The sequence below is a fragment of the Lottia gigantea genome (assembly GCF_000327385.1).
Source record: "Lottia gigantea unplaced genomic scaffold LOTGIsca_24, whole genome shotgun sequence".
NCBI lineage: Eukaryota > Metazoa > Mollusca > Gastropoda > Lottiidae > Lottia > Lottia gigantea.
This window is the reverse complement of record NW_008708707.1, coordinates 2,082,960-2,108,128: the sequence shown is the minus strand read 5'-3', so window position 1 is coordinate 2,108,128 and position 25,169 is coordinate 2,082,960. Positions and strand designations below refer to the sequence as shown.

Sequence of the window (25,169 nt, the reverse complement as noted above, 5' to 3'; positions counted from 1 at the left end):
TTATTAACTTGAACAGTCGTAATTTACGATCCCCTTCAATTGTTGACGGACTACGCGTCCGAATGTCATTTTAATACTCATCTGGGATTCATGAAACACAAAATTTACGTAAAATATGAATGAACTAAGCTCTTGTTATCCAAAATCATAATCAACCAAAAGTTTAAAAATAAGTTTTCGCAATGGAATCCCCCCCCCCCCTGTGAAATGTTTTATAACATGCGTGCTCCTGCATTTCTTTTTTCGGGGTGGGTCCCCCTGTACGGGTGGGCGCCGTGGACTTGGCTCAACCTGTCTCTGTGGTACTTGAGCCTACTGAGTTTTTGTTGAGAAAAGATGAGAAGGCAATTGTTTTTTTTTTTTCTAGTACGAAATCATTCTAAAATTTGCTAAGAATTTCATCGCACAGTCGTTGACAAATTTCGGAGCAGATTTTTTCCCCTCTTGATCGTTTTAACTCTTTCTTCTGCATATTTTTGACATATTTAGTTGTTTTTATGTGAGATTTGTGGACTAGCGGTAAATTTGGTTGTCTTTAATGGCAATATTTGTTGTGGCCACCTTTAATACAATTACAATTTAAACACGGATCGAACAATATTTGAGGACCCGAGTTTCTTTTTTCAACTTGAAAATCTTTTCCGTTTTTATCGTGAGCTTGTGAAAAAAGTTTTCTTTTTGCCCACGGATCGTGAATTTGAATATGAAAATACAATTTAGAAATTTCGTTCCTTGTTTTTCATGTGGGTAACTCATCATTTACGACATAAAGCAAGTTGGATCACCCACAGAAAAACAGGAAACAAAACATCTGAATGTAAACCAATACCCGTTTCTCTTTGTTTGCGGGATCCCTTGACAAATGAATAATATTCGACAAGATCTTGCACAAGAGCGACATGCAGATCCAACGATATTTTCAATTGCAGTATTCAAAATTCAAAATTAAGTAACTGAAAGTTTTTCAATAGGCCATAAAAATCAAGGACGAATGACAAGCGTGTAGTCAGAAATAAAGGCGTATCTTCAAAAGGACTTTAAACAAAATCTTAGCCAACGCCTATAAAGAAAATCGATAACATTTTGCTGATTATAAAGGGGCAAAAAACGAAATCGGAAATTATCTTTAAATCTATAGACAAATTCACTCAGCCATATTTTTATACAAACATGGGCGATAAAAAATCAAAGTTGAGATAAATAACATCTATATTTTTAAAACAATTAATACAGAATATATAAATAAAAATAAACATTTTGATTCTTCTACATAGTCTAGATGTTTTGAAAGGAATCTATTCAATTGAAGTGACTCAGGGAAAAAGGAAAGATATATCGATAACAATTTGATCACTCTCTACCAGTTGCTCTGTAGACTATTTTCTATCGGTTAGGCCTTGGGATTGACGACTCTGTCTACTAATTGGTGATCGCTTTGAGGACTCTGTTCTTGCCCTTAAGACCTGTCTACCGGTTGCTCCATGGCCTTGAGGACACTGTCTACCAGTTGGTGATCTCTTTGAGGTCTATGTCTACCGGTTTGTTTTTTACCTTGAGACCTGCCTACCGGTTGCTCCATGGCCTTGAGGACATTGTCTACAAGTTGTTGATTTCTTTGAGGACTTGTCTACTGGTTACTCCGTGGCCTTGAGGACACTGTCAACTAGCTGATTCTCGGCCTTGAGTACCCTTTCAACCGGTTGGTGGTTCTTGACCCTGAGGAGCTCCTCGAGAACCCTGCATACCAGTTGGTCCTTAAAGACCAGTGTTACAGATGGTTATTGGCATCAAGGACCCTGTCTCTCTTCTTGATGCTTCACATTGAGGACCCTGTCCACTGGTTGGTCCTTGATCTTGAGGAGGAGCTGTTTACTGGTTGGTCCTTGGCCTGGACAACCTCTTTGTATCTGCTGGTCTGTGGCCTTGAAGACCCATTCTACAGGCTGGTCCTAGGATTCAAATCTGTAATCTACAAAGCCTATCATGAAATGTGAAAATGAAATGAAGGAACTCAAGGCAATGCTGATGAAAACTGGTGATAAAAGCTGTGTGACACCCCTGAATTTTCATAAAAAAGTTTCAATTATTTCATTCATTCTTTAAACTTTTTCCTACCTCCTGCCACAAAATCCTTATTCTAATATTATGGGAACCAAATATCATAATGGTTACAAGTTGCACAGTCTAGTTATGTTCTAGAGTGGTCTCAAATGGAAAACTGTTGCCTGATACTTGCTGATAAGAGCAAAAAATAAATTTGTACCACTTAATCCTTTTGGATCAATCCACCTTGAATTCAATATATGACAGAAGGCGCTTAATCGTTTGGCAGGCATCTGGCTTTGTGGTTCAATTCCATCATTCCTTTCCGTTTAGTATGATTACTTCCAAGACTTTACCAGCTGATACAGTTCAATCTAGTTTTAGATGCCTTGAAGGGCAGAAGGTGCTTACTTTTTCAGTAGACACTTTGGAGTAACTTTATGGGCAGATGGTGCTTTTTAGCGGAAGAACACTGATTTTTGGCTTGCTTTTTGGACAGGAATACATTGCTTTTGTCTTTGTGGTTTTCTCTTTGTGGTTTGTCGATTATTAATAATCTTTGAACTTTGGTCATACTAATATCACAGTTAAATGCATAATAAAAACCTCTCCATTTAAAGGGGATAGATCTGTTTTTCTCAGCTTCTCAGCTGAGGTCATAGATCTTCAACATGAAGCTGATTTTCTAATCTTCTTATCATTTGTTCCAGATGGTGTGAGTTGGCCACCTGAAAAAGACAAGTTTTCATTATAGATCCTAATAAGTGGGACCACTGTTGGCTTTGTCCAAACAGCTTTGTATGAAAGAGAATATTGACCAATCAAAATAAATTATGATAGTTACATAGCCTTGCGAAAAAATTGGGTAGAAAATTTTACATACTTAGTCTCAGCCAATCAGTAATAGTGTTCACAGCTCACCATCAAAATTTGAGCCTTCAAATCCGAGTGTATCCAGAATTATCCGAGTTTGAAAGTTAAAAAGACGAGTCGTGTTTTTTATGAGACACTGCCATAGTTAGAAAAAACATCTATAGTAACAGGAAAAGAAATTCCTAGTTTGAGATATTTTTGAAAGAATTATGAATTATTCAAGACTAAAATCAACCCTCCAGTCCCTTTAATTTGAATCAACAGACCTTATAATTTTGATGTTTCATCTCTGAGTAATTGGTATTTTCCCGCTCAAAATTCAATTCATTTTTTAAATGCATGATTTGTGTTTTATTTTCTGTTTCTGCAGCCTCTGCGTATGTTGCTAGGCGACTAATTGTTTCTCTGCTCTCCTATAAATAAAAAAGAAGGAATAAAAAACTTATTTTAAGATAAAAACTTTGGACTTTTATACAAATATACAGTATACAAATATACAGAAAACCAACACACATGTTCTGTGGTCAATTTTCAGCCATTGGTACTTTCCAGATTAAAATTTGATATACCGTTTGTCTACAATATAATAAAATCATCCTTGTGAAAGTAATGGAAGTGATTTTTAACATGAAAATTTTTTAACAATAAAATTTATTGCAATACATTTTTTAAAATGGGCCATTACCAACCTCTATCCATGCAAATAGTACCAATGACCCCATTATACCAAATATTTTGTGTTTGGTTATCCAAGTTTTCAAATTATCTTCCTACCTTGATCATTTCTTTAGCTTTATCTGCTACTCTTTGAGCCTTTCGTTTCTCAGATTCTAAATGAGAAGTTTGTACAGCATTTTCTTCTTCTAGCTTGGCCTGAGTCTTTCTAAATAATATTTAACAAAGAATTCAAATATTGGTGTAATTAGAGTTTCTGGAGTAGATCACATATTGAGGATTTGCTAGACCTAGAAACCATAATATTTTAGACAGGGCAGATAGTCACGGCAACAGCAACTTAGAGCGATGCAGGGTATAAAAAATAAACAAAAGACAGAATTAACTAACCTTGACCGACTTATTTCCTTCTGTAATTTATCAAATCTACCTTTAAACCATTGATGAGCATCTTGTAAATGTTGAGAGATCTGAAAGAAATTTTAATTTTCAAATCAGAACACCTGATGCCACTTTGGTTTCTCAACTTTGCATCTTTATTCAAACAGTCCATACACAATATTTCAATATCATAGATACCATGAGCTATTTATAGCAGCCAATCACTCAGCCACTCTCCCGCCAATCAGAATCTCTTTTACAACTGAGTATCGTTTCTAGTACTTCTGAAGACTATTTACATATTTTCAACACTCAAATCAACCTCCCAAAATGGCGCATCTGTCCCTTTAATAATGAATTTTGATTTTTTATTTTGAGAGAAACTAAACAAACCTCTAAAGATTCATTATGGGCCTCTGTTAATTTAACTTCAGCACTTTCTTTTTCTTTAGACAAATCTTCCTCTCTTCTCTTAGTTAGCTACAGAACATAATTATTTATTATGATAATTATTTCATCAATAATGCTAGCTTAACAAAACAGAGTTGCTAAATCCAGTAATCAACTACATCTCACTAACGAATTGTTATGAAAGGGGAATCAAAATTTAAATGGATTAGTGAAAAATGAGAATTGGAGAGACATATTGCTAATCAATTTTTCAATCAAAATTGAACCCTGATTGAGATCTGCACAATAAGATCTTACTGTGTACTTTCTTTTCAAATCTTCTCGTAATTTTCTCTCTTTCTCCAAAGCGTTTTCTTTTTGTTGTAATAAATTGGTCGTATTAGATTGTGCCTCGGCCAGTTGTTTCAATTCAGACTGCAATCCACTGATCTGACTCATGAATGTTTTAATTGTATCAGCCTGAAATAATAAGTCTTTGTTTGAAAGGTGCTCAAGGTCAAACATTGTTATCATTTTTATGATCAACCAATATACGAATTGCTGTCCCAAAAATATATATTAATGAGCTCACAGGTGATTTAACTCATATTTATAACGAAAGAAATAAAATGAGATTTGAGTTTTACATCCATGTTATATGCTTCTGTTGACTAATGAGGGCAACACCATGAGGTATGCAATGAGGTAAATTTGGAAGGGACTGCAGCATTGCTACCCTACTATTTTTCGATATTAAACTGTTAAGGATTAATGTTCCATGCTTTTTCCAACCTGCATTACAGATTAGGGGAGGGGTATCAGATTTTATTTGCCTACTCTGAATATAAAATAGCCTAATATGATCATGGTCTCACCTGTTCTTTATTTTTAATGATATATTCATCTCTCATATTCTCTAGATCATTCATATCTTCCTTCACAGACTGAAAAATATTATCATACAATGGGGGTTGCCCAAATTTCTAAGCTAGATATGAGATTTTAGTTTCTGGATGAGGAATTAGTACTGCTTGTTCAAGGGACAGACATTGAAACTGACTCAAACACCCTTGACACATCAAGATGAGGTCACAAAGACTACAATATATTCAACTCACCTTCATTTTCTCCAAGTTTTCTTCCAAATGTTTTTTGGCTTTGTGAAGGTAGGCCATTTTGTGTTTCTGCTCAGTAATTTTGGTTTGTAACTCTGATAAGGATTTGTCTCGTTCCGTCAGTTTGTGTCGAAGTTCAGTATTCGTTCTCACTAATTCACAATTTCTGCTGGACAGTGAATCCGTCTGCTTCTTCATCTACAAAGTGAAAATTCCCAATTAAAAAATAATTTAAAGCCACAGCAATTGCAATTCTTGCATTAGATTGGATAAGTTATAAACGAAAAAAATTCTTATCAAAACTCATGTACAAAAAAAAAACTTAGGGCAAAAAAAATAGTCCTGTTACAAAAAGCCTTTAGAATACTAACCTCTGAGATATCTTTACTGGTCTTCTTGATAGATTTTTCTCTTTCTCTTTTTAAGTCTTCTCGAACTTTCTCCATCCTGCTTTCAAGCTCTTTAATTTCTAGTTTCATTTCATCCTGCTCTCTATTCCTGAAAAACAATTTTCTTATATACTTTTTCTTGTTTTGGACCAATTATATGGCAAATATGAGCGCTTATTAAATTTAACCTCAAATCAAATTTTGTTTTGTTATTATTTTTCATTGGTTTCAATTGTAATCTTAAAAAATTTATACCAAGGATATGTACTGTTGACTTTCATTTCAACCAATCACAACCCTTCATACAGAATCTGTGTCACAATAGCGACTTTGAAACCCTAAGTAACCAATGAGATTACGAGACTTGCTGATTCTGATTGCTGGGAGAGTGGCGAGTGATTTTCTGCTGTAAAGAGCTTGAAACGTCAGCTGTACGCAATCTTGGTAAAAATCTCATTTGAATACAATAGAGACCAACAAAAAATATTAAGAAAACGAAATTTTAATTGATGATTCACCTGCTTTTGTTAGTCAAATCTGATTAGAGCTCTACTATGTTCAAGAGACTTACTTTCTATTTTTAAGTTGGGCTATCAGAGAATCTTTCTTTCCTAGTTCAACTTGTAAACCCTCTACAACAGTTTGTAGCTGAGAATGGGAACCCATTACAGCTTCCAATGTTCCTGCTATTTCACGATTGACTGCTCTAGCATCTTCCATATGTTTCTCTGTATGTAGAATCTGAAAACATTTGCAAGATCCTCAAATTAAAGATGGGTTCCCTTATTTTCATTTATTAAAATGAAAATGCTAATATTTATATGAATAGAAAGTAGAGGTGTTCTAATGACTTGGAAAAATATCAGTTTGTCTCACATGTCCATAATTAATTCATAATTAGCTAAATTAGAAGAGAATTACCAGTAAAATTCCAAGGAGTGACTGATCAAGAAAGGTCAAAAAGTCTTTTTTTTGTTTATCCAGACTGTGCATACATAGACTTTTATGATTGGTTAAAACTCACATGCACAAGCTCCAATGGAGGGAATACCAGTCAGACCTATGCTTACCTTATGTTTCTCCCTGCCCTCCACCATTTCAACATGATTGAGTAGTTCTTGTATTTGTTTTTCTAATTTGTCTTGTGAATGTCGAAGATGTTCGATATCATCATCTTTAACTTGTATAACAGCTATATACTCTCCAATTTGATTTTCTTGTCTTTTTAGCATTATTTTACTCTCACTCAAATCTTTATGTACCTAAAGAAAAGGAAAGAAGAACTATTGGAACAAGTGCAGCCAGAGAGGTTAGATGTGGCTCAAAAAGACTACATTTGTCTCTCTCTCTCGGTAAAATCTTTACGTACCTAAATGGCAAAAAAAGAAATTGGACTCTTACCCATTTTTCAGGTATGGTTTAGACATACAAGTTGGTGTGTACCTGAAGTGCTGGATAACCAAGACTTGTTTTGATAACAATAATGCTGCGTTTTTACCCAAAATAACCATAATTTTGCTTAAATTTTTGGGACCATCACCAATTCCCATATACAATACAAATTTCATACCTTATTGTATTTTTCTTGTAAGTTTTTGCTGAGTTTCCGTAGCTGTGGAACATCAGACAGGTCTTTCTGCACGCTTTGTAACTCAGAACGTAACTGTGACACTTGACTTTGCAGACGGCCATTTTCATATGCTACTTTATTCTTCTGTTCTAACATATCTTTTAATGTTTCTTCTACTTTCCTTTGTGAAGACTACAAATATATAAGCGATGAAATGAAAATTGATAAACCCTGAGGTGTGGAATGAGGAAAATTTTGCCAGGAAATGTTACTTCTACTTTACCTACAAAAGCATACAATGAAATGAAAAATTGAATTGACGTATGTCTTGACTTCATGTTGCTGATGAAGATCATGCAAACTTGCAACTCAATGCAGTTGGCAATGAGGGAAATTATACTATAACAGGAAACTGATACTCAATACGTTTATGAAGAAAATGCATATTTGCTAGGCAAAGGGCCATAACTCTAACTATTCATTGAAAAATAATGAAAGTTGAACTCATTCGTTAAATCACCAATTGACATAAAAACATATTTCATCATATCTGTGAATTCTTGAGAACACAGCAAATTTTGATAGGTCAAGGGCAATAACTCATTAAACTAACCTGTTGTTCAGTAACACTACCAAGGCGTTCGATCAGATTGGCGTTCTCCCGTTCTAACTGGGCTTGTGTTGTGTATAAGGTATTCAATTCTAATTTAGTATCTTCCAAATCATTCTGAAGCTGTTTCCTTTCTTCCATCAGTGAATCTACTGTACTATTTACCTGAAAAGGTTTTAAGTCAAGTCAGACATCTGTGCTTCCTGCAATTTTCCTTAAACTTAGCATTTTGTGTCATCATTAAATTGTAAAAGACCTTAATAGGGACGTAGGCTGAAAATAGGTCAGTTGTCTGAAGATCGCATAGCGTGAAACTCTGTGAAACAACATGATTCAAGTTCTGTTTTAATATTTCTAAAAGATCTTACTAAATAGTGACGTCATAAAATGTTTTAGTGGAATTTCTACAACCACAGACGTCTGATTGAAAATTGGAATGATGCAAATTGATGCTTTCAGTGTTCCTGATACACATACAAAACATCTTTACAATCCCTTCAAGAATTGTTCACCATGTGGACTCCATGTGGCATCATCCCTTTGTTCAGCTCGATTTCAAATTCTGGAAACTGAAACACCTCTCTTGACTTTCAGAGAGTTCACAAAGTGTTTTAATCTTAAAAACGAATTACTCACTTCTTCTAATAAACTTTCCTTATCTTTCATTAATACCTCCTTCTCTGATTGGTTAGTTTGTAATTTTTGACGTAGCAATAACAGTTCTTGTTCTAGTCCAGTAGCAGCAGACTGAAATTCTTTATCCTTACATTTAATACTGTCTTTAGCTCCACATAGCTCTGTTTCACATTTAGCTCTGAAGAAAGGAAAAAAAGGAAAAACTGAATCCACATTGAAGAGTTATAGTCACATTAACCAGATATGTTCAATTACAGCACTTATCAAATCCCACTTTCACATCCAGTCCGTCTACAATTCAACAAAAACATATATCATCTCTTCCAGGGTGTTATTTAAATTCTGGTGCAAATCATTTAACACAGACCTCATACAATAACTGCACTTGAGAATGCTAATAAGACTCTCATAAGGGTATATTTTTATTGAATTGTAATAGAACCAGCTGTTGGATCTAAATTCTGAAAAGTATTCATGGCTAGTTGAAATTGAGCTCTATCAGTTGGTAAAACAAATATCAAGATAACTTCACTATTAATGATTAATGAAATCAGTTGGTTTTTCAGCCTATAGAAAATTTACGTATTATTCTTACAGTTTTTGAACGAGTTGCAAGTTTTCATCTCCTAGTAATTTGATTTTATTTCTTAGTTCAACAGATTCCTCTTCTAAATTCTTTTTTTCCTGCAGCCTTAGTCTCTGTGACTGAAAAATAGAAGATTAAATATTCTGCTTACCCTATTGGAACACCTGATGACACCCAACAATTGGGGAGGCCAAATAAGCAATTTGGAGTCCACATTGTTCATAATATTTGTTTGCCAATTTGGATGTGTACGCTCAGAATCCATGTTGGAGAATCGAAATAAATTATCAGCTTGACATCTTTTTCAGAGAGTCCACAGGCATTAATGTACCTTCATTGTGGAAATTTATCTCACCTCCTGTTCCTGAGATTGCAATTTTTTAAATTCATCTTTTTCATTAGTTAATCTAAACAAACATTCTCTTAAGTCTTCATTTTCTTTCTCTAATTTATTTGTTTTGAGCTAGAAAAGAAATGAATAAAGTATTTTCTTTGTCAAATTCTATCTTCGGCTTGTCAACATAGACACTTGCTTGTCAACAAAGGAAAGAGGTTTTCAGATAATACCTTCGGATTTTTCAACCTGGTTTTCCCCTGTCAGTGATGTAGGTAAGAGGGGCTGACATGGAAAAAGCGTCTAGTTGTTTGGATGGGACAATAAACCTAGGCTGTGCACGTTAAAGATCCCTCGACAGTTGGAAATCGAAAAAGAGAGGCTTGTGCTGTGTCCTGGCAAAATTTCCCTCATTGCACCCTGCATGGCTTTGCCGGTCTTCATTAGCCCACACGATGCAGAAAAATAGGACATAAAACTCATTTAATTTTAAGGAAATTTTTACTCATAGCACACTGCACGGCATTACCTGTCTTCATTCCAATACCAAACATAAAAGTTTAATGTACTCTTTATCATTTCTTACAGTAAGATACAATATTCAAAAAGATAACAGATTTATTATTTAAAAGCCAAGATTTTTTATGGAAATTTATACCTTATGTTCATCCATTAAGATTTTTGTTTCATCAAGCTGGTTAATCAAGTCATCATATTGTAGTCTCAATTTATCAAGGTCACTTGTCATAACTTGTCGTTCTGTTTCTTTGGTTTGCAATAAATCTTTCAATTTCACTGGAAATACAAATCACAAAGTCAATGCTAATAATTAGAAATAAACAGAGCATTTGATTGGTTAATATTATGAACACAACTATAATAACCATTTATTTAGATCTTGAATAGGTGAAGTAGGCCAAAGTCAAAAGGTTCGTAATTTCAAACAGATTTGCACGAAATTCAGGTTTTGCTGTTCTTTTGTCTTTTTAAAAAGATTGTAAAGAGATTTTCTAGAATTTTGATGTGTATCAGGGACAATGATAGCATCAATTTGCACCTTTCAAATTTTCTAGACAATGCCTTTAAGGAGTGACAAAAACTGTTTCCTAACAGCATATGACTGAATAAGGGACTGATTTACCTTGTTCTTGATTTAAAGCTGAATTTGCATTTTGTTTTTCTTGTCTTAAATATTGTTCCTGAGCTAATTCTGACGTCAATCGACTAACTTCTGTTCTTAGATTACTACAAGCACTGTTGATGGATCCAACCTAAAAAGAAAGACATTAATCTCATATATATATACTCAAACTGTACATTTTCCTGTGATTGCCAGAAACTGTCTATAAGTGTGCAATCAGGCAAATTTTACCAGAACAACAGTAGCAATGCCTTAACTAATCTTAATATAATTTTTCATAACATCAGGCAATTGCTGTCCCTGTGAGCTCTTTTGACTTACATCTCTGATACACATATGATAGTAATGATACACCTACAAAATTTACAATCCCTTTCTTGCCACTCAAGCGCAAAAGCAGTCTAGGTTACGTATCTAGAACACGTTGAAAGCAGGCAAAAAAATTGGACCCAGTCTACCTTATCTCTGGACCACATTTCCGTTCAGCCTACCTCTCGTCTCTCCTTTTCTACCACATTTTCCATCTCTTTCATTCTTCCAATCATAGAATTATGTGACTCCTCTAAACTGGCTCGTAAACTTTTCTCTCTCAGTAATTCATCTTTCAGTTCAGATATCCTACGATTAAGTTTCTGTTTGGTTGAAACTATATCATCAACTGTAAGGGTGGCTTCAGCCTGTAAAATTAAAATCTTCTTGGATGATCTACAAGTGAATCAGGCAAATTTGCAGAATTGATGCACAAATTTTATTTAGATATTTAAATGATAATGATAAAACACAGATGAGTTTCAACTTTTGTTAGCTAGTTGTCTTGTCTACCATCTTTGCCAGTGACACTCTACATTGATTTTGGGTAAGGGAAAGGACTTTATGAATGGTAGAGTTAAATTATTATATTTTTTGATGGAGGGAGTTTACTTGCCTTAGATTTAAAAGCCTCTTCCAAATCCAATTTGAGTTGTCTTATTTCTTCTTTATCTACATTTCTGAGTTCAATTTCACTGACTAAGTCACTTTTGGTGGCTTTCAGCTGACGATTTAATTTAGAAATTTCACTTTCATAGCTCTGTTTTATTGCTTGCATTTTTTCCTCCACCTCTTCATGTACTCTCTTTTGCAAATCCTTATTTCCATGCACGTTCAGCAACCCAAGCTTCATAGTCTGAATAGCACTTTCAGTCCGACAAACTCGAGACACCAGTGCCTCATAATTACTTTGCAAGATATCTGCATCTGCCAATCTAGCTTTAAAGGGAGATAACCTGCCTTCAGGATCAGCAACTGGTTGTGGGCTGAATCCCAAGTCATTTAGAGTATCAATGAGTTGCTGTGTATCTTTCTCAGCAGCATTAAGTCTGTTTTCTAACACTTGTACTGTCTGATGACTAGGTGATAGCGGTGCCAATGGTGGAATCACTGGTTTGGACATATTCCTGATTTTTAACTCCCAAAATTAGATTTCAAGGAAAATGATGGCTCACTGATTTACAAAGATACAGTCATTGAAACTCCATTATTGTCAGTTGAAATTAGGACTAGTTATAAATTCAATTAAAAAATTGCAATCACTATCAACCCTTTTCAAACGGTTTCCATTTGGATGTAGCTTTTTTACCTTAAAGAATAAGAAATCAGTGTTGATATGATATGAGAAATAGTGGTGGTCTTGTTTGTTTTAAGAGCTGTAGTCCACATAGCCACCAACAATTCTTTGGCATATTATTTGCACCTCGTGGAAAGTGACAGTGTCATCACAATGAACATAATAGTATAAAATTTTACTAAAAAGTTGGCAATATAAAACTTTAAAGGCTCTATCCCTGGGGTAAATTTGACGAACAAAAAATGACCGATCCTATCCTGGCCACATATTCTAGAAACAATCTTAGTGCTAGCATGTCCTAGAATCAATGTTAGAAGATAAGAACCTAGGACATCCTTGAGCTAAGATCGTTTCGAGAATATGTAGCCAGTATGCTACAAATATAAACCGACAAAGGCAGTACCGGTATATTTGTGCAATGTTTCAGCAGCAAGCTCAGTATAATCACCATTGATCACCTCAAGAATCAAATGTCACTTAGAAAGACAGTGCCATTAAGTGAGTACAGCTCATTTGGAGTATTTTGACAGTTCACTTATATTTACCCTTGCCTTTTTCTTACTTTCACTTTCTTCTCAACTGGTGATCAAAGGGGTCTTACTAGATCTAACTGTCCACTTTCTATAGCATCGTTTAAGACACCGTAAAAGATGAACCCTAATGATCCTAAAACAATAGGAGAAAAAAATTATAAGGCTGAAACTTGCCTCTGCTTGTTTTGCATTCCGCAGAATATTTTGATTGGTTGACTCTTCAACGTTGAAAACCACAAAGAGTTCTTCAACATTAAAAAATACGGATTGGTTACAGGATTGGAATAGGAACTTTGCATAACTTTCTTATTTTCTTAAAAAAAAATAATAATAATACAATTCGTGGTATTATTTCCATTCTTTACTCAAAATGATAACATTTAGTCAGTTTATTCTGAAAGTTTTTGCAAGATACGTTTAAATGATCTAATCAAATTCATGTTGGGGAGAAGTCTTTATTCTAAATTATATCATGGATTTTTCATGCTCTTTGTATCACAAAAATGGCAGTTTTCCCACTATTAACTCATCGAAAAACTTAAAATTATATGCATAATTTGAAAAAAATGTAAAAATTCGAGTGACCCATTGAAAAAAGCGTCTGCTAGGTCATGTATGTCTGGATAATCTAAACAGGAAATGCCACAATTTCCCGCTATTTTTAGTTTGTTGATGATGGCGTGTAAAGTTGTGATTTTGGAATATACAACAAATGGTTGTATTCTACTAGAAGTCAGATTTTCTTGAAAATTAAATACAAATTATGTTTCATTTAGATGTTATGTTTGGTATGAATGTTCTAATCACAGCCAAATAATAGATTTCTGGTTTGATACCTCACTTAATAATTCTAAATCCAAACCAAGTTTTAGGCGTTTATGTTTCTTTAAATTTCTGTCAAAATGGCGACTGCAATGTACTTAGAACATTATTTAGACAGTTTAGAATCCCTTCCAGGTGAGCTACAAAGAAATTTCAATCTCATGCGAGACTTGGATCAGAGAACCCAAGATCTATTGAAAGAAATCGACGGGCTAACCACTGATTATATGACAAATGTAAAGACTTTGCCTTCAGAAAAGAGGAGGGAAAAGTTGAAGGGAATTGATGGATTATTCAGTAAAAGTAAAGAGTATGGGGATGACAAAGTGCAACTGGCAATGCAAACTTATGAACTTGTTGACAAACACATCAGAAAATTAGATGCAGATCTTGCCAGATTTGAAGCAGAATTAAAGGACAAAAATTCCAATAAAACAGGAGATTCTGACAAGCACAAAGACAAACTCAAAGACAAGAAAAAGCGCAAAAATTTGAAAGAGGAATTTGAAGACGAAATTCCCAAAAAGAAGAAAAAGAAGGGTCAAGCGGTGGTGGAAGAACCAGAGCCTATGATGCCAATATTTCCACTCTCGATCACCCACCCTTCAGACGTGTTGGACATGCCTGTCGATCCAAATGAACCCACTTATTGCTTATGTCATCAAGTTTCTTATGGTGAAATGATAGGATGTGATAACCCGGACTGTCCAATTGAATGGTTTCATTTTGCATGTGTCGGTTTGAATGCCAAACCAAAAGGAAAATGGTTTTGCCCAAGATGCTCAGAGGAAAGAAAGAAAAAATAGTGTTTATTATTCATAATCTCAAAATACAAAACACAAATACTGTTAATTTTATCCCATAATGACATTTTATATTTTGTTTTGCCAGTGTAGCACTCTGATTTGACTTGCTACCGTATTTTTATTTGCGATGACCAGATAAGTTGTTTGTAGTCAACTCAGCATTTTACCAAAATTGATCCAAATTTGTTAAAAACGGCCCCCAAAAAGGGTCAAAATGGAAATGCAAGTTATCTTTAAGTGCTGAACTAGCAAATTGAAAGTCTATTTTTGTGTTTTAAAATGATCATTTTAATCTCTTGTTTGTGATAGCAATTGTGATGAGTAAGATATAGAGCTGGAACAATATTATGCATCACGATATTACTATCGTGATACATACATATGATAATAATCATGGAAAATGGAAAAAAAGAAAGTGACATTCATTCCACTCTAATTGAAATTAAACCAAACTTTCATTCTGTATTTTTTATTAGGTTTTATTTGTAACATAGCCACTTCAATTTGGGTCAAAATACGGCCTCTTGAAGGTTTGCCTCAATAACCTTTTGACCTTAACTGTTGACCTCTGCTTTTGACCAATCAAATTTCAAGATATTTGATGTTTGCTACTGTTTTTATTCTGGATACCCAATTGTTACATTTGTTAATTGTTTAATTAGATGTTTCTCACAGTATTTTCCTTCCATGTAAATCTATTTTGTTAGTGATGTGATAAACTTAATTAGTGGTGTCAGAATTACAGTAACCATGGAAACCATGGAGATTGGAATGGAGCAAATAGATGCTTTAAATGTCCTTGATAAGCATTAAGTGCAAAAATAAATCATTTAAGAAACTGTTAAGAGATCTCTTCGTGTCATTTTAGATCCCTTTTATTTGCACCTTTCTAATTTTCTGTCAGCTACCTGTAATTATAGAAACGGTTAACTGTATTTGACGCTGCTATCTTATGCTTATATAATATCGAAGCGCCTTGGCAATATCAAATATTTCAATATGGACATTATTTACCATTGCTATTGGAAAGTGAATTAATATTGACTAAATCATTTCATATTTTATTCAAATCTGTGTATATAAAAAGTTGTTTTAAACCTGTTGAAATTTTAAATGTTATCTGTAAATATTCTGTTGCATTATGTGTTGACATTAAAATTAGAATTTTTTCTTCTTTTTGTTGGAGCCATGGCTTGTTGAGGTTTAGAGAGGATTGCTTGCTTACCCCTGATCCAGGGTTTAAGTGCATAGCATTGCTCAACTTCCTTACACAATAAGGTGCCTAAACCACCATTTCAAGTATATGTCCATTATGTTTTATGATGTCTTTTAGGTTGTAGAGTCAGTTCAAATGCCTAGCCTTTGATCCAGCAGACTGCTATTCTCACCATGCAATTCTTAACACATCAAAGACTGGATGAAGGGATAGATATTGAAACTGTATAACAAACCTGTCAGATATGATCCTGTTAAATAAATACCAATGATTAAAATTTTTCAAACAAACTGGATAAGTGAGAATTCATTTATTAACAATGAACAAACAAAACAGGTTTATAAAAATTTGATTTCAAGATTTGAGTGAAGAATATAAAGGTAAAAAGTCCTCTAAATATAGGCTATCTCACATATTTCAGATATAGATCGAAATAAGGTAGCATATATTTGCATGAACCCTTTAAATTTACAAAGGTAGATGATTGGTTAAAAACCAACAAAATGAAATGAGTAACTCAAAACAAAACATAAAAGGGGATTGTAAAGAGGTTTTCTACAAAATTTTATGTGTATCGGGGACACTGATAACATCAATTTTCAGTCAGACAACAGTTGTTCCTGCAATTCCTCTAAAACTGTTTGATGACGTCACTAATCGTTAAATATGCTTTAACACATAAGGACCTTCGCGATGAGTGACATCATCAAATACTTAGTTTTAGTGGAATACCAGGAACCACAGAGGTCTGATTGAAAAATAGAATGGTGCAAATTGATGCAATCAGTGTCCTGGATATAAATAAAATAAGTTTAATAGATAACCTCTTAATAATCCCTTTAAGGTTAAAAGCCAACAAAAATGACATGAGCAACTTGCAAAACACAAACTAATGATAATGAAGTACAACTACATGAAGTTAATGTAAAACTGAAGATGATTCAAACACAAGCAGTCCACTTCATTTTGAGGTACTTTAAATCGTAACAATAAATAAAACATGAAAAGTTCAATCAATAGATTTCTCAGTTCATACTTGAGAAAGATCCAGATCGGCATTAAATAAAAATCGTGCCACTTTTTTTTTGGGATACCAGTACAACAAATAGTCAAAAAATTTTACAGGCTAGACTTAAATTGTGTTCATTTCTACTTAAATATGAAATTGATTGGGGCGATAACTTGTCTTCTAACAACCAAAAAATTCCTCTTTCTAAGACTACAGCATGTTTGGTTGAAAAAATGGCTTACTTTTCACTTTAAAGCAATGCATTCATCTGATTGGATTACAAAACAAAATTCACTGACATCATCTTAAAAAAAACAAAACAATTTGAAAATAATCTGAAGGTTATATTCGGATTGTGAACATGGATGTGCACAAATTATTTTGTAAAATAAAACAAATTACAACAGAAATTATTAACAAATATATAAAAAAACTTTCAAACAAAATTATACATCTCACATTTTCACAAAATAATAATCAATAAAATATTTTCACACATGGTGCACAATACATCATATAAAAACAACAGCTACGCATAAGCTGGGAAAGAAATTTTATCTGGGCTTTTACACATGAAAATTTTTCTAACATGGACAATATTTAAAGGGATTGTAAAAAAGTTTTCTACATTTTTTATGTGTATCGGGGACACTAAAAGCATCAATTTGCATCATTCCAATTTTCAATCAGACGTTTTTGGTTCCTAAAATTCCGTGAACACTATTACAGATTGGCTAAGATTTATAACTTTCTAAGACTGAAGTATGATTGGTCAAAAAATGGCACACCAGTCCCTTTAAATAAAACAGTTGAATTTTCATCCCTTCAACTTTGTTCAAGATATTAAAAATATACTCTATGTGGTACACTCACTTTATGGACAGCACCATCTGTCATATTTTCCGCTTTGGCTTTTTCTTGATCGAATTTGGTCCAGAATATTTTATCTTTCCCGGAATACGCTTCATCAAAGTCAAACGCTAGACCTAAAATCACATTTAATGCCGACATGTCATACCAATGGCATCCCGTGTACCGAAACTTTGGTTTCCTTTGGTAGTTACACCCGGAATTTTGAGCACCCATTGGGTTTATACATTCTTCAACCAGAGCACATTTTACCCACGGCAGCATCACGTTCTCATGAATTTTGTCTGTGTTTACAAGTATGATATGACTGGTTTGCACGGCATGGTGAAAAAAATACTTCTTTTGATCAGTTTTAAAATAGTCAAACATTTTGGGATGAGTTAGGGAAGATGTAGCATCTTCAATAGTCCAGGCTACTAAACCTTCTGTTTTAGCTTGTTTCATAGTATTGTCTATATCACTTGACGCAAACAGTTCACTCGTGTCTGCCCATATCACAGTACCAAACTCTTTCAACAACAGCTGAAATATCAAATTGTAAATACAGTTATGACAGTTTCGTCGTCTATCATTTTAAAGATGGGTTCCCTTATTTTCATTTATGAAAATGAAAATGCTAACACTTATATGAATAGAAAGTAGAGTTGCTCTAATGACTTGACCTCACCAGGCAGCTATCTGCTTACTACACTTGCCTCTCGAGGAAGATTTTGGGGATTTTTAATATTTTACATCAAGGGTAAGATATATACCCTCAACTCATACACCTTTCATAAATGATGATACAATAAATACTGACCTGAATACAGATTGGTTTATAACTTTTATTGGCAAAATCTGAGATATGAGAAGGATATTGATCAAAATTGAATTTTCTTATTTCACAATGTTTCGTTTCATTGCGACAATTGGCTTTGATCTGAAAATATAGTTAAAAATAATTTGATTTGAACGCCTGTATTTAGCAAATAAACTCTCCTAAAGACCTATTGAATTGATAAGAAAAGCATATGTTAGGGAGAACCAATTAGAGATTGGAGAGAACTCAAAAAGATGTGATGTAAAGGAAATCATTTTGCATTAATTTGTGTTGGGGACAATTCAAACTTCTAGTTCTTCATAGATTTTCATTCCAACATCTGATTCCCTTTTAGATCAAGCTTCAAACAGTAAGCTCTGGAATTTTAGCAAATCTTCAGGATCATATAGTCCAGCTAATGACAATCAGTCCATGGCTTCTTTTTTTCTGTATGCACAATAAAACATAAAAAAAACTTACACTAAGAGTTTGTTTATCTGCTTTTGACAACCCCATGTCAAATAACACTAACTTCAGATTTGGAACGTATTCTTGGGCAGATTTTAAAAACAGAATTGTATTTTCAGTGTCTGCAGGCATCAACGCGCTACCAATCACCACAATGTCATTCTTTGGTTTACTTTCAGAGTCAAATCCCAGCAGATCCAGATATTTCTTGTCAACTTCCAAATCGGGGGATTTTGACATCTGCATGTGTTTTGGTATTTTACGAATGTTGTTCTGAGTCGTGGACATGATATTTCGAAAGGTGGGCGACGGATAACTCACAAGCCATAATGCAACGCTCGTGACAGATATCAGCAAAACCAATATATAAAAGTTTTTCGTCTTCATTTGTTCAATGGCTGAATGAATTAGACCCTTCATTGACTTCACTAAAGCACAACCATGTTTTTCAAGATTTGGTAAACAATTTCTTTCCTGACACCAACAGATAACATCAGCAGATGCACTACCCAAGGTCATTTATAAACAGGCATCAATTAAAGCTGAAATTAAAGCAACAACAGCCAGTTAATTCCTTGAAATAGGCCCCTAACTGACAAAATGGCTTCCCACCATGTCGTCAAATAGCAACATTCATTGACTTTGTCACTAAGAAATTTTAGATTAGCCATATTTGTGAAAGTGTGCGAAACCATTAATACCATTTCTCGTAGAAATTTAAAAAATAGGTCTATCTTTCTTGCGCTTATTAACCACGTTTTAGATTTTAAGCTACCATTCTGTCATTCGAATCTGCTTGATCTGTCTACTAAAAAATGGCACAATTCTCTCTTATCTAATCCTTTCCTAGGCTACAAGCTGTCAAAATCATAAGAGAAGGTAGATTCCTTATTGACTAACATTAACATAACATACATACAGTAATAACAGGGGCAATTTAGGCAGTAGGCCTACACAGGGTCACAGTCAGGTGCATTCGGTACTTACTCGAGGGCTTGCAGCATCGAAGCAAAAGACTCCTCATCCAATCACTAAGAAAGTTGACTATAATATAGGCAATCTTACAAGTTAAAATACAATTTAGATTGCATAATTATCTCACCTAAATGACGAATAAGCTAAATAAATAATATAAAAAAAATACACTGAAGCTTTCATTTTCAGGGGAAATCACTCTTCTTTGTTTGTGTAGTCACCGATTTCCAGTGAGATTTTGACAAGTCATGTGACTATCACGTGATGATGAAATTCGTCTGCTTTTTACGATCGTTTTGGTCAATAAAGTCTTAGTAAAGATTCCTTGTGATTATGCTTAATGTCAACAGTCTGTTGTAAGCTTTATGATAAGATTAGACCCCATTTCGACAATAATTTCCATGACTATCCTTGCAGTTTGTAACAGTCACTAAGTTTAGGCCTAGATCTTAAATTAAATTAAAAAGAATCAAAGCTGCTTGATGTTGATGCAGGCCCGTAGCTATAGCCCAGGGTCTAATGGAGGGGGGTGGGGGCTCAACTATAGCGACTCAACAAGTCATTTCAGTCATCTAAATTTTGCAGGAGGGAGGGGGGGGGGCGGCAAATTTTCTTTAAGGGACGGGGCGGGGCCTGTGTTGATGGGCTCCGATTCGGGCGATTGCGCTCCTTCCTTGACTCCTTTTTCCTTTAGTCCTTTACTTTAAAACCGTGATATCTAACAATACATATCCACCTATCTCTTGCGAAAGATTTTTGGTCCTTAATTATCACTCCATTATTTTTATACAATGAGGGAATATAGCTTAATGTTTTCGCGACCTGTTTAGGCAAATATCACATCACACTCACAGTATAGCATCAAAGTAAACTGTCTTTTTTCCATTCGAACAGCATAACGGGATAAAATAATACTACATATCAAGTTTAAAGACCTGTCAGCTAGAAATCCATTAGAATTACAGTTATGGAGGATGAAAGGTCGAGTCTCCGTTGTAAATATAAAGGAATCTTTGGGAGTCCAGAAGAACCATTTTTCAATGATAAGAATTATGGAGTAGCCCCTGATATTCTGAAAGAATGGTTAATAGAATTAAATCTTAGAAATAAAGAAGTTATCGAGAATGCTGATTTAAAACAGGTAGCCTAAACAACTTTACGATGCACTTGAGAACCTTTGATTGGCCGAATTATGAAATGATCTAGAACACGAGCTTCACTGCAATTTCACCAGATCATGGATGGCTGTGAATGTCATTGCAAAATTATGCTTTTTATTCAGTTTGCTTTGTCATGTCCAGGCAGAGACAGCTGCTTGTCCTAAGGAAAACCATTGGTGAAAGTGTTAACTAGAATCCAACTAACGTAAGGAAATTTTCAAGATTCTGTTTTATGTACTTTTAGGATTATTTCTACCATTCCGATGCAATCTGTTTTATATTTAAAACGTGTGAAAACTTTAAACTACAAAATAATGTAAAATACCACGCAGCTGAATTATTCGAGAGGTAAGGTCCCTTCTGATCGTTGGTTGGTAGGTGACAAGTTAGATCTGGTCGGGTCGAATGACATGGTGGTGAAACTCGGCCCTGGATGGTGTGGCTTGAGTTACTCGGTCTTCCGAACTCGTTCTGATCATGGTATTTCTTGTTTATTGGTAGTCGAATGGTAGTCGTCGGTTTGGTTTGGTTTGATTATCTAATTGGAAAACTAGAAGACCTGAAAGAAAAAGAAAAAAGAGGAAGCGAGAAAAAGGGAGAGGAAAAAGGGGGGGGGGGGGGGCTAAGCTTTCAACAAAAGGGCAAGGATGTTCTCTGATGTTTCTGCAATGAAACTTGTTAAATTGATTGGATCTAATCAAAAAGTGTTAAGAAACTTTGAGTATAAAACTTAGCCTATCTGTTCAAGACAGATTTGGTTATAAAATGGAAGACTAATTCCATTATCGTATACCAGTGGTCCGTGGGTGCAGCCAAGACTTTCTGTTTAATGAGGACATGCGGCCTTGTGGCAACGTGGGTCATTCTATGGAAGGATCAAATGCCCATAATATATACCGGTATTTCAGATTTATGCTTAAACACGTTCAAGATCTATACGAGCATCTACGAACCACAGAACCTAAAAATAAACTGTTGAAATGGGAGGAAATATTGGCCAGGATACAGAATCAAGCCTTGCTACGTCTTGTGTCCTGTTGTCAGATTTCAAGTAAAATGGTTTCCCATTATAAGGTAAGTGTCTATAATCCCAAAGCCAAAATTCTTGTCCAATCCCAGCAGTTCATACCACATTCGTTGGTCCGAGTTGTCCTGATACTGATAGCATTCTTGCCAAAAATTAGAAAAAGCATGTCCCTTGCTCTCCCGAGATATATTTATTTAGGACTTTAGTTTTTGTCCAATTTCAGTATATATCAGTGTCCAAGGCGAGAAATTTTCTACGAGGTATCAACCTAAAATACTCGTCCACCAGTATCTTGAATTCTGAAATAAGAATTCTGAAGACATTAGATTATAATGTGATGTCAACTACGCCCATAATTTATCTGGAGACTATTTTAGAAATCATTGGTAACTTTGGATTTTCATTACTTTAAAACTGGAGAAACACGTAGGAGTAAGACCAAAATCAAATGTTTCGTCTTTGCTCATCATAAGCACCATAAAGAGCTTTAGAGAAGGGCACAGTCGGAAACAAATTGAGCAAGACTGCTGCCTCACCCGTACTTCAATTCAAAGTCTCCAGCCCATGGTGCAGGGAAACGCACTTTCTTTAGTATGGGTACATAAAACGGAAGAGAAACGGTTGGTCTTCACAACGTTTGACCCATAAGTAACATCTTGGTAAGAATGAGGTTTTTTCGGTCTTTACGAAACTGCATTTAATTCTACCTTTAGCTAAGGAACATGATTGCGCTGACCGCGATAACGGGAATCTTGATTATATGCCTTATTACATTACATCTAGGTTATAATGAACCCAGTCTGAACGTCAAACCATACCATGCAGTATCTATGAAGGTGATGGATGTAGTGTATTTGAAGAAACGGGAGATATACGAAGAGTTATTCCTGGTTATTACCAGACATTTGACTCCAACCTTCCCAGAGATGTAAGAACTTGCGTCTTTCCGTAATTTATATCAAGCTCAAGGGACAATTTGAGCCTGGAATCCAAACAATTCGATTTACAATTGTAAATATGAATGCCAAGTAGGGCAACGGAACTGTCAAGAGGTGCATGCTCACAGCACCAGATAGACCAGAATGTCTGGGGGCAAAGCTGGGCCATCGTCAGTTCTTTGTGCATGCCGAAAGACGATAAATGGGTTATCGTGACTGATTTTAATCTTTGTTTTTGGTACAGGCAATCTTTCTATAAAGTGAAAACAGACCAGATACTGTTGGCTATATCAGTATTAGCCGCAGCAGTTTACATTGCAGATCGACCGAGCACAGACATGGTAGGTCTTTCGAATCGGCGTCTTTAGCATCTGAAGTTACTACTGTTGATCACAGATGACGAACTTTGGGAATTATGTGTACTCATCGTCATTTGAATCAGTGTCTGTAGAACCTCGTAGTAGTTACTACTGTTGACCGTAGAAGACAAACTTTGGCAAATATGTTTACTCGTCGTGAATCACCAGCGTTTTTAGTGTGTTTAGCATCTGTAGGTATTTCTGTTGACCGTAGACTAGATTTGGGAGACATATTTGTACTAGTTGAGACCCTTTTAAACATCGGCGTCTTTACAGTCTCTTGCATCTGTAAATACCACTGTTGACCGGAGATGACTACTCGTACAGGTGTTTTGAATCATCAGCGTCTTTAGCATCTTCAACACATGTAGTTACTACCATTGGTGTAGAAGACTTGCTTAGGGAAACATTTCTACTCGTAGAGGTCTTAGAATCTGGGTCTTGGACAAGCACCCAGAAGCTAATCTAAACAAATTTGTAATCATTGCAGGTGATACAGCAACTTCATATGATCACCAAACGTACCAGTGACGATATTTTAGATTTTGCAACTGTGATAGTCCAGTCGGTTATGGAGGGCGGAGGTGATATGCCAAATGTCAAGTAGGCTTTGTGAGCACAAAACTAACATAAACATGTGATCAAATTGTGGCTTCCCAATACATGTATGTACCAGTACCATCATTTTCTAGATATCCACAATGATACGCCCGCTTCCAATAAACATTTGTGGCTTTCAAAAGTTAAGATATGACAGATTTCACAAAGACAAAAGGCTTCCACAAGACTTTGAAGACCAGGAAGGTGGAAGTTTCATGGATCACCATAAAATAGATTCTGTTGCACAAGTGCAGAACACATGATAGAATATTTATTATTCTATGCTTCAATTGTTAATAAATATAGATAATTTATTTTTATTTAAGATCTACATGTACTTGTAAGATATAAAGCTTCTGTGATACAGGTCTTGTTGTTTTATTTTCAATGCTTCTTCAAATAACTTCTGTCTTTGAATCCCCCAAATCTTAATCATACAGATAATGAATGGTAAATTATCACATTCACTAACTACAGCAGTGCAGCAACAGTGATGCAAGCACATCAAATGAGTCTGATGAGTCAAATTTTTCGTAACAGTGATGTAAATATATTGATTTAGGTCCCTGGTTCCCAACCTGGGGTGTTTTCTCCCCCTGTGGGTGTGGGACTAGGGTGTCATGAGTGTGGCCAATTGGTGTAGGAGAAGAATTTATTTTGAGTTGAGAGAGCACCTCACATCATCACATGATGAAAATCTGGGTGAAACAATTTTTTAGGGTGCGAAAGGTCCACGTGATTTCTCCAGGGGTGTGAAGGCTGAAATAGGTTGGGAACCACAGATTTCGGTGTCAAATTACTGTAACCATTATCGGACTATATTGATTGGTTTATGTGTCAAATTGCAGTAACATTGATGGGAATACATTGGTTTATGTGTCAAATTGCAGTAACATTATTGGGGATACATTGGTTTAGGAGTCAAATTGCAGTAACATTGATGGGAATACATTGGTTTATGTGTCAAATTGCAGTAACATTGATGGGGATACATTGGTTCAGGAGTCAAATTGCAGTAACATTGATGGGATACATTGGTTTATGTGTCAAATTGCAGTAACATTGATGGGAATACATTGGTTCAGGAGTCAAATTGCAGTAACATTGATGGGATACATTGGTTTATGTGTCAAATTGCAGTAACATTGATGGGCATACATTGGTTCAGAAGTCAAATTGCAGTAACATTGATGGGATACATTGGTTTATGTGTCAATTTGCAGTGACATTGATGGGGA

The 25,169-nt window shown here is 35.0% G+C and overlaps 3 protein-coding genes across 3 annotated transcripts; 2 read left to right on the top strand and 1 right to left on the bottom strand.

Annotated features, from left to right (window-relative positions):
* The first annotated feature begins 13,780 nt into the window (after positions 1-13,780).
* Positions 13,781-15,679, top strand: LOTGIDRAFT_214850 (hypothetical protein). Its single transcript, XM_009055356.1, has one exon. The coding sequence runs from the start codon at positions 13,785-13,787 to the stop codon at positions 14,508-14,510; it is 726 nt and encodes a 241-aa protein (XP_009053604.1). The 5' UTR covers positions 13,781-13,784; the 3' UTR covers positions 14,511-15,679.
* Positions 15,680-17,578: 1,899 nt separating this feature from the next.
* LOTGIDRAFT_116422 (hypothetical protein) lies at positions 17,579-19,259 on the bottom strand (the record flags this gene model as incomplete). The annotated part of the gene is made up of 3 exons (XM_009055355.1): positions 17,579-18,127; positions 18,405-18,517; positions 18,887-19,259. The coding sequence occupies 3 exons, from the start codon at positions 19,257-19,259 to the stop codon at positions 17,579-17,581; spliced, it is 1,035 nt and encodes a 344-aa protein (XP_009053603.1).
* A 1,555-nt stretch (positions 19,260-20,814) lies between these two features.
* Positions 20,815-23,938, top strand: LOTGIDRAFT_160299 (hypothetical protein; the record flags this gene model as incomplete). The annotated part of the gene is made up of 6 exons (XM_009055354.1): positions 20,815-20,988; positions 21,252-21,355; positions 21,916-22,081; positions 22,748-22,962; positions 23,217-23,313; positions 23,822-23,938. The coding sequence occupies 6 exons, from the start codon at positions 20,815-20,817 to the stop codon at positions 23,936-23,938; spliced, it is 873 nt and encodes a 290-aa protein (XP_009053602.1).
* Positions 23,939-25,169: the final 1,231 nt, after the last annotated feature.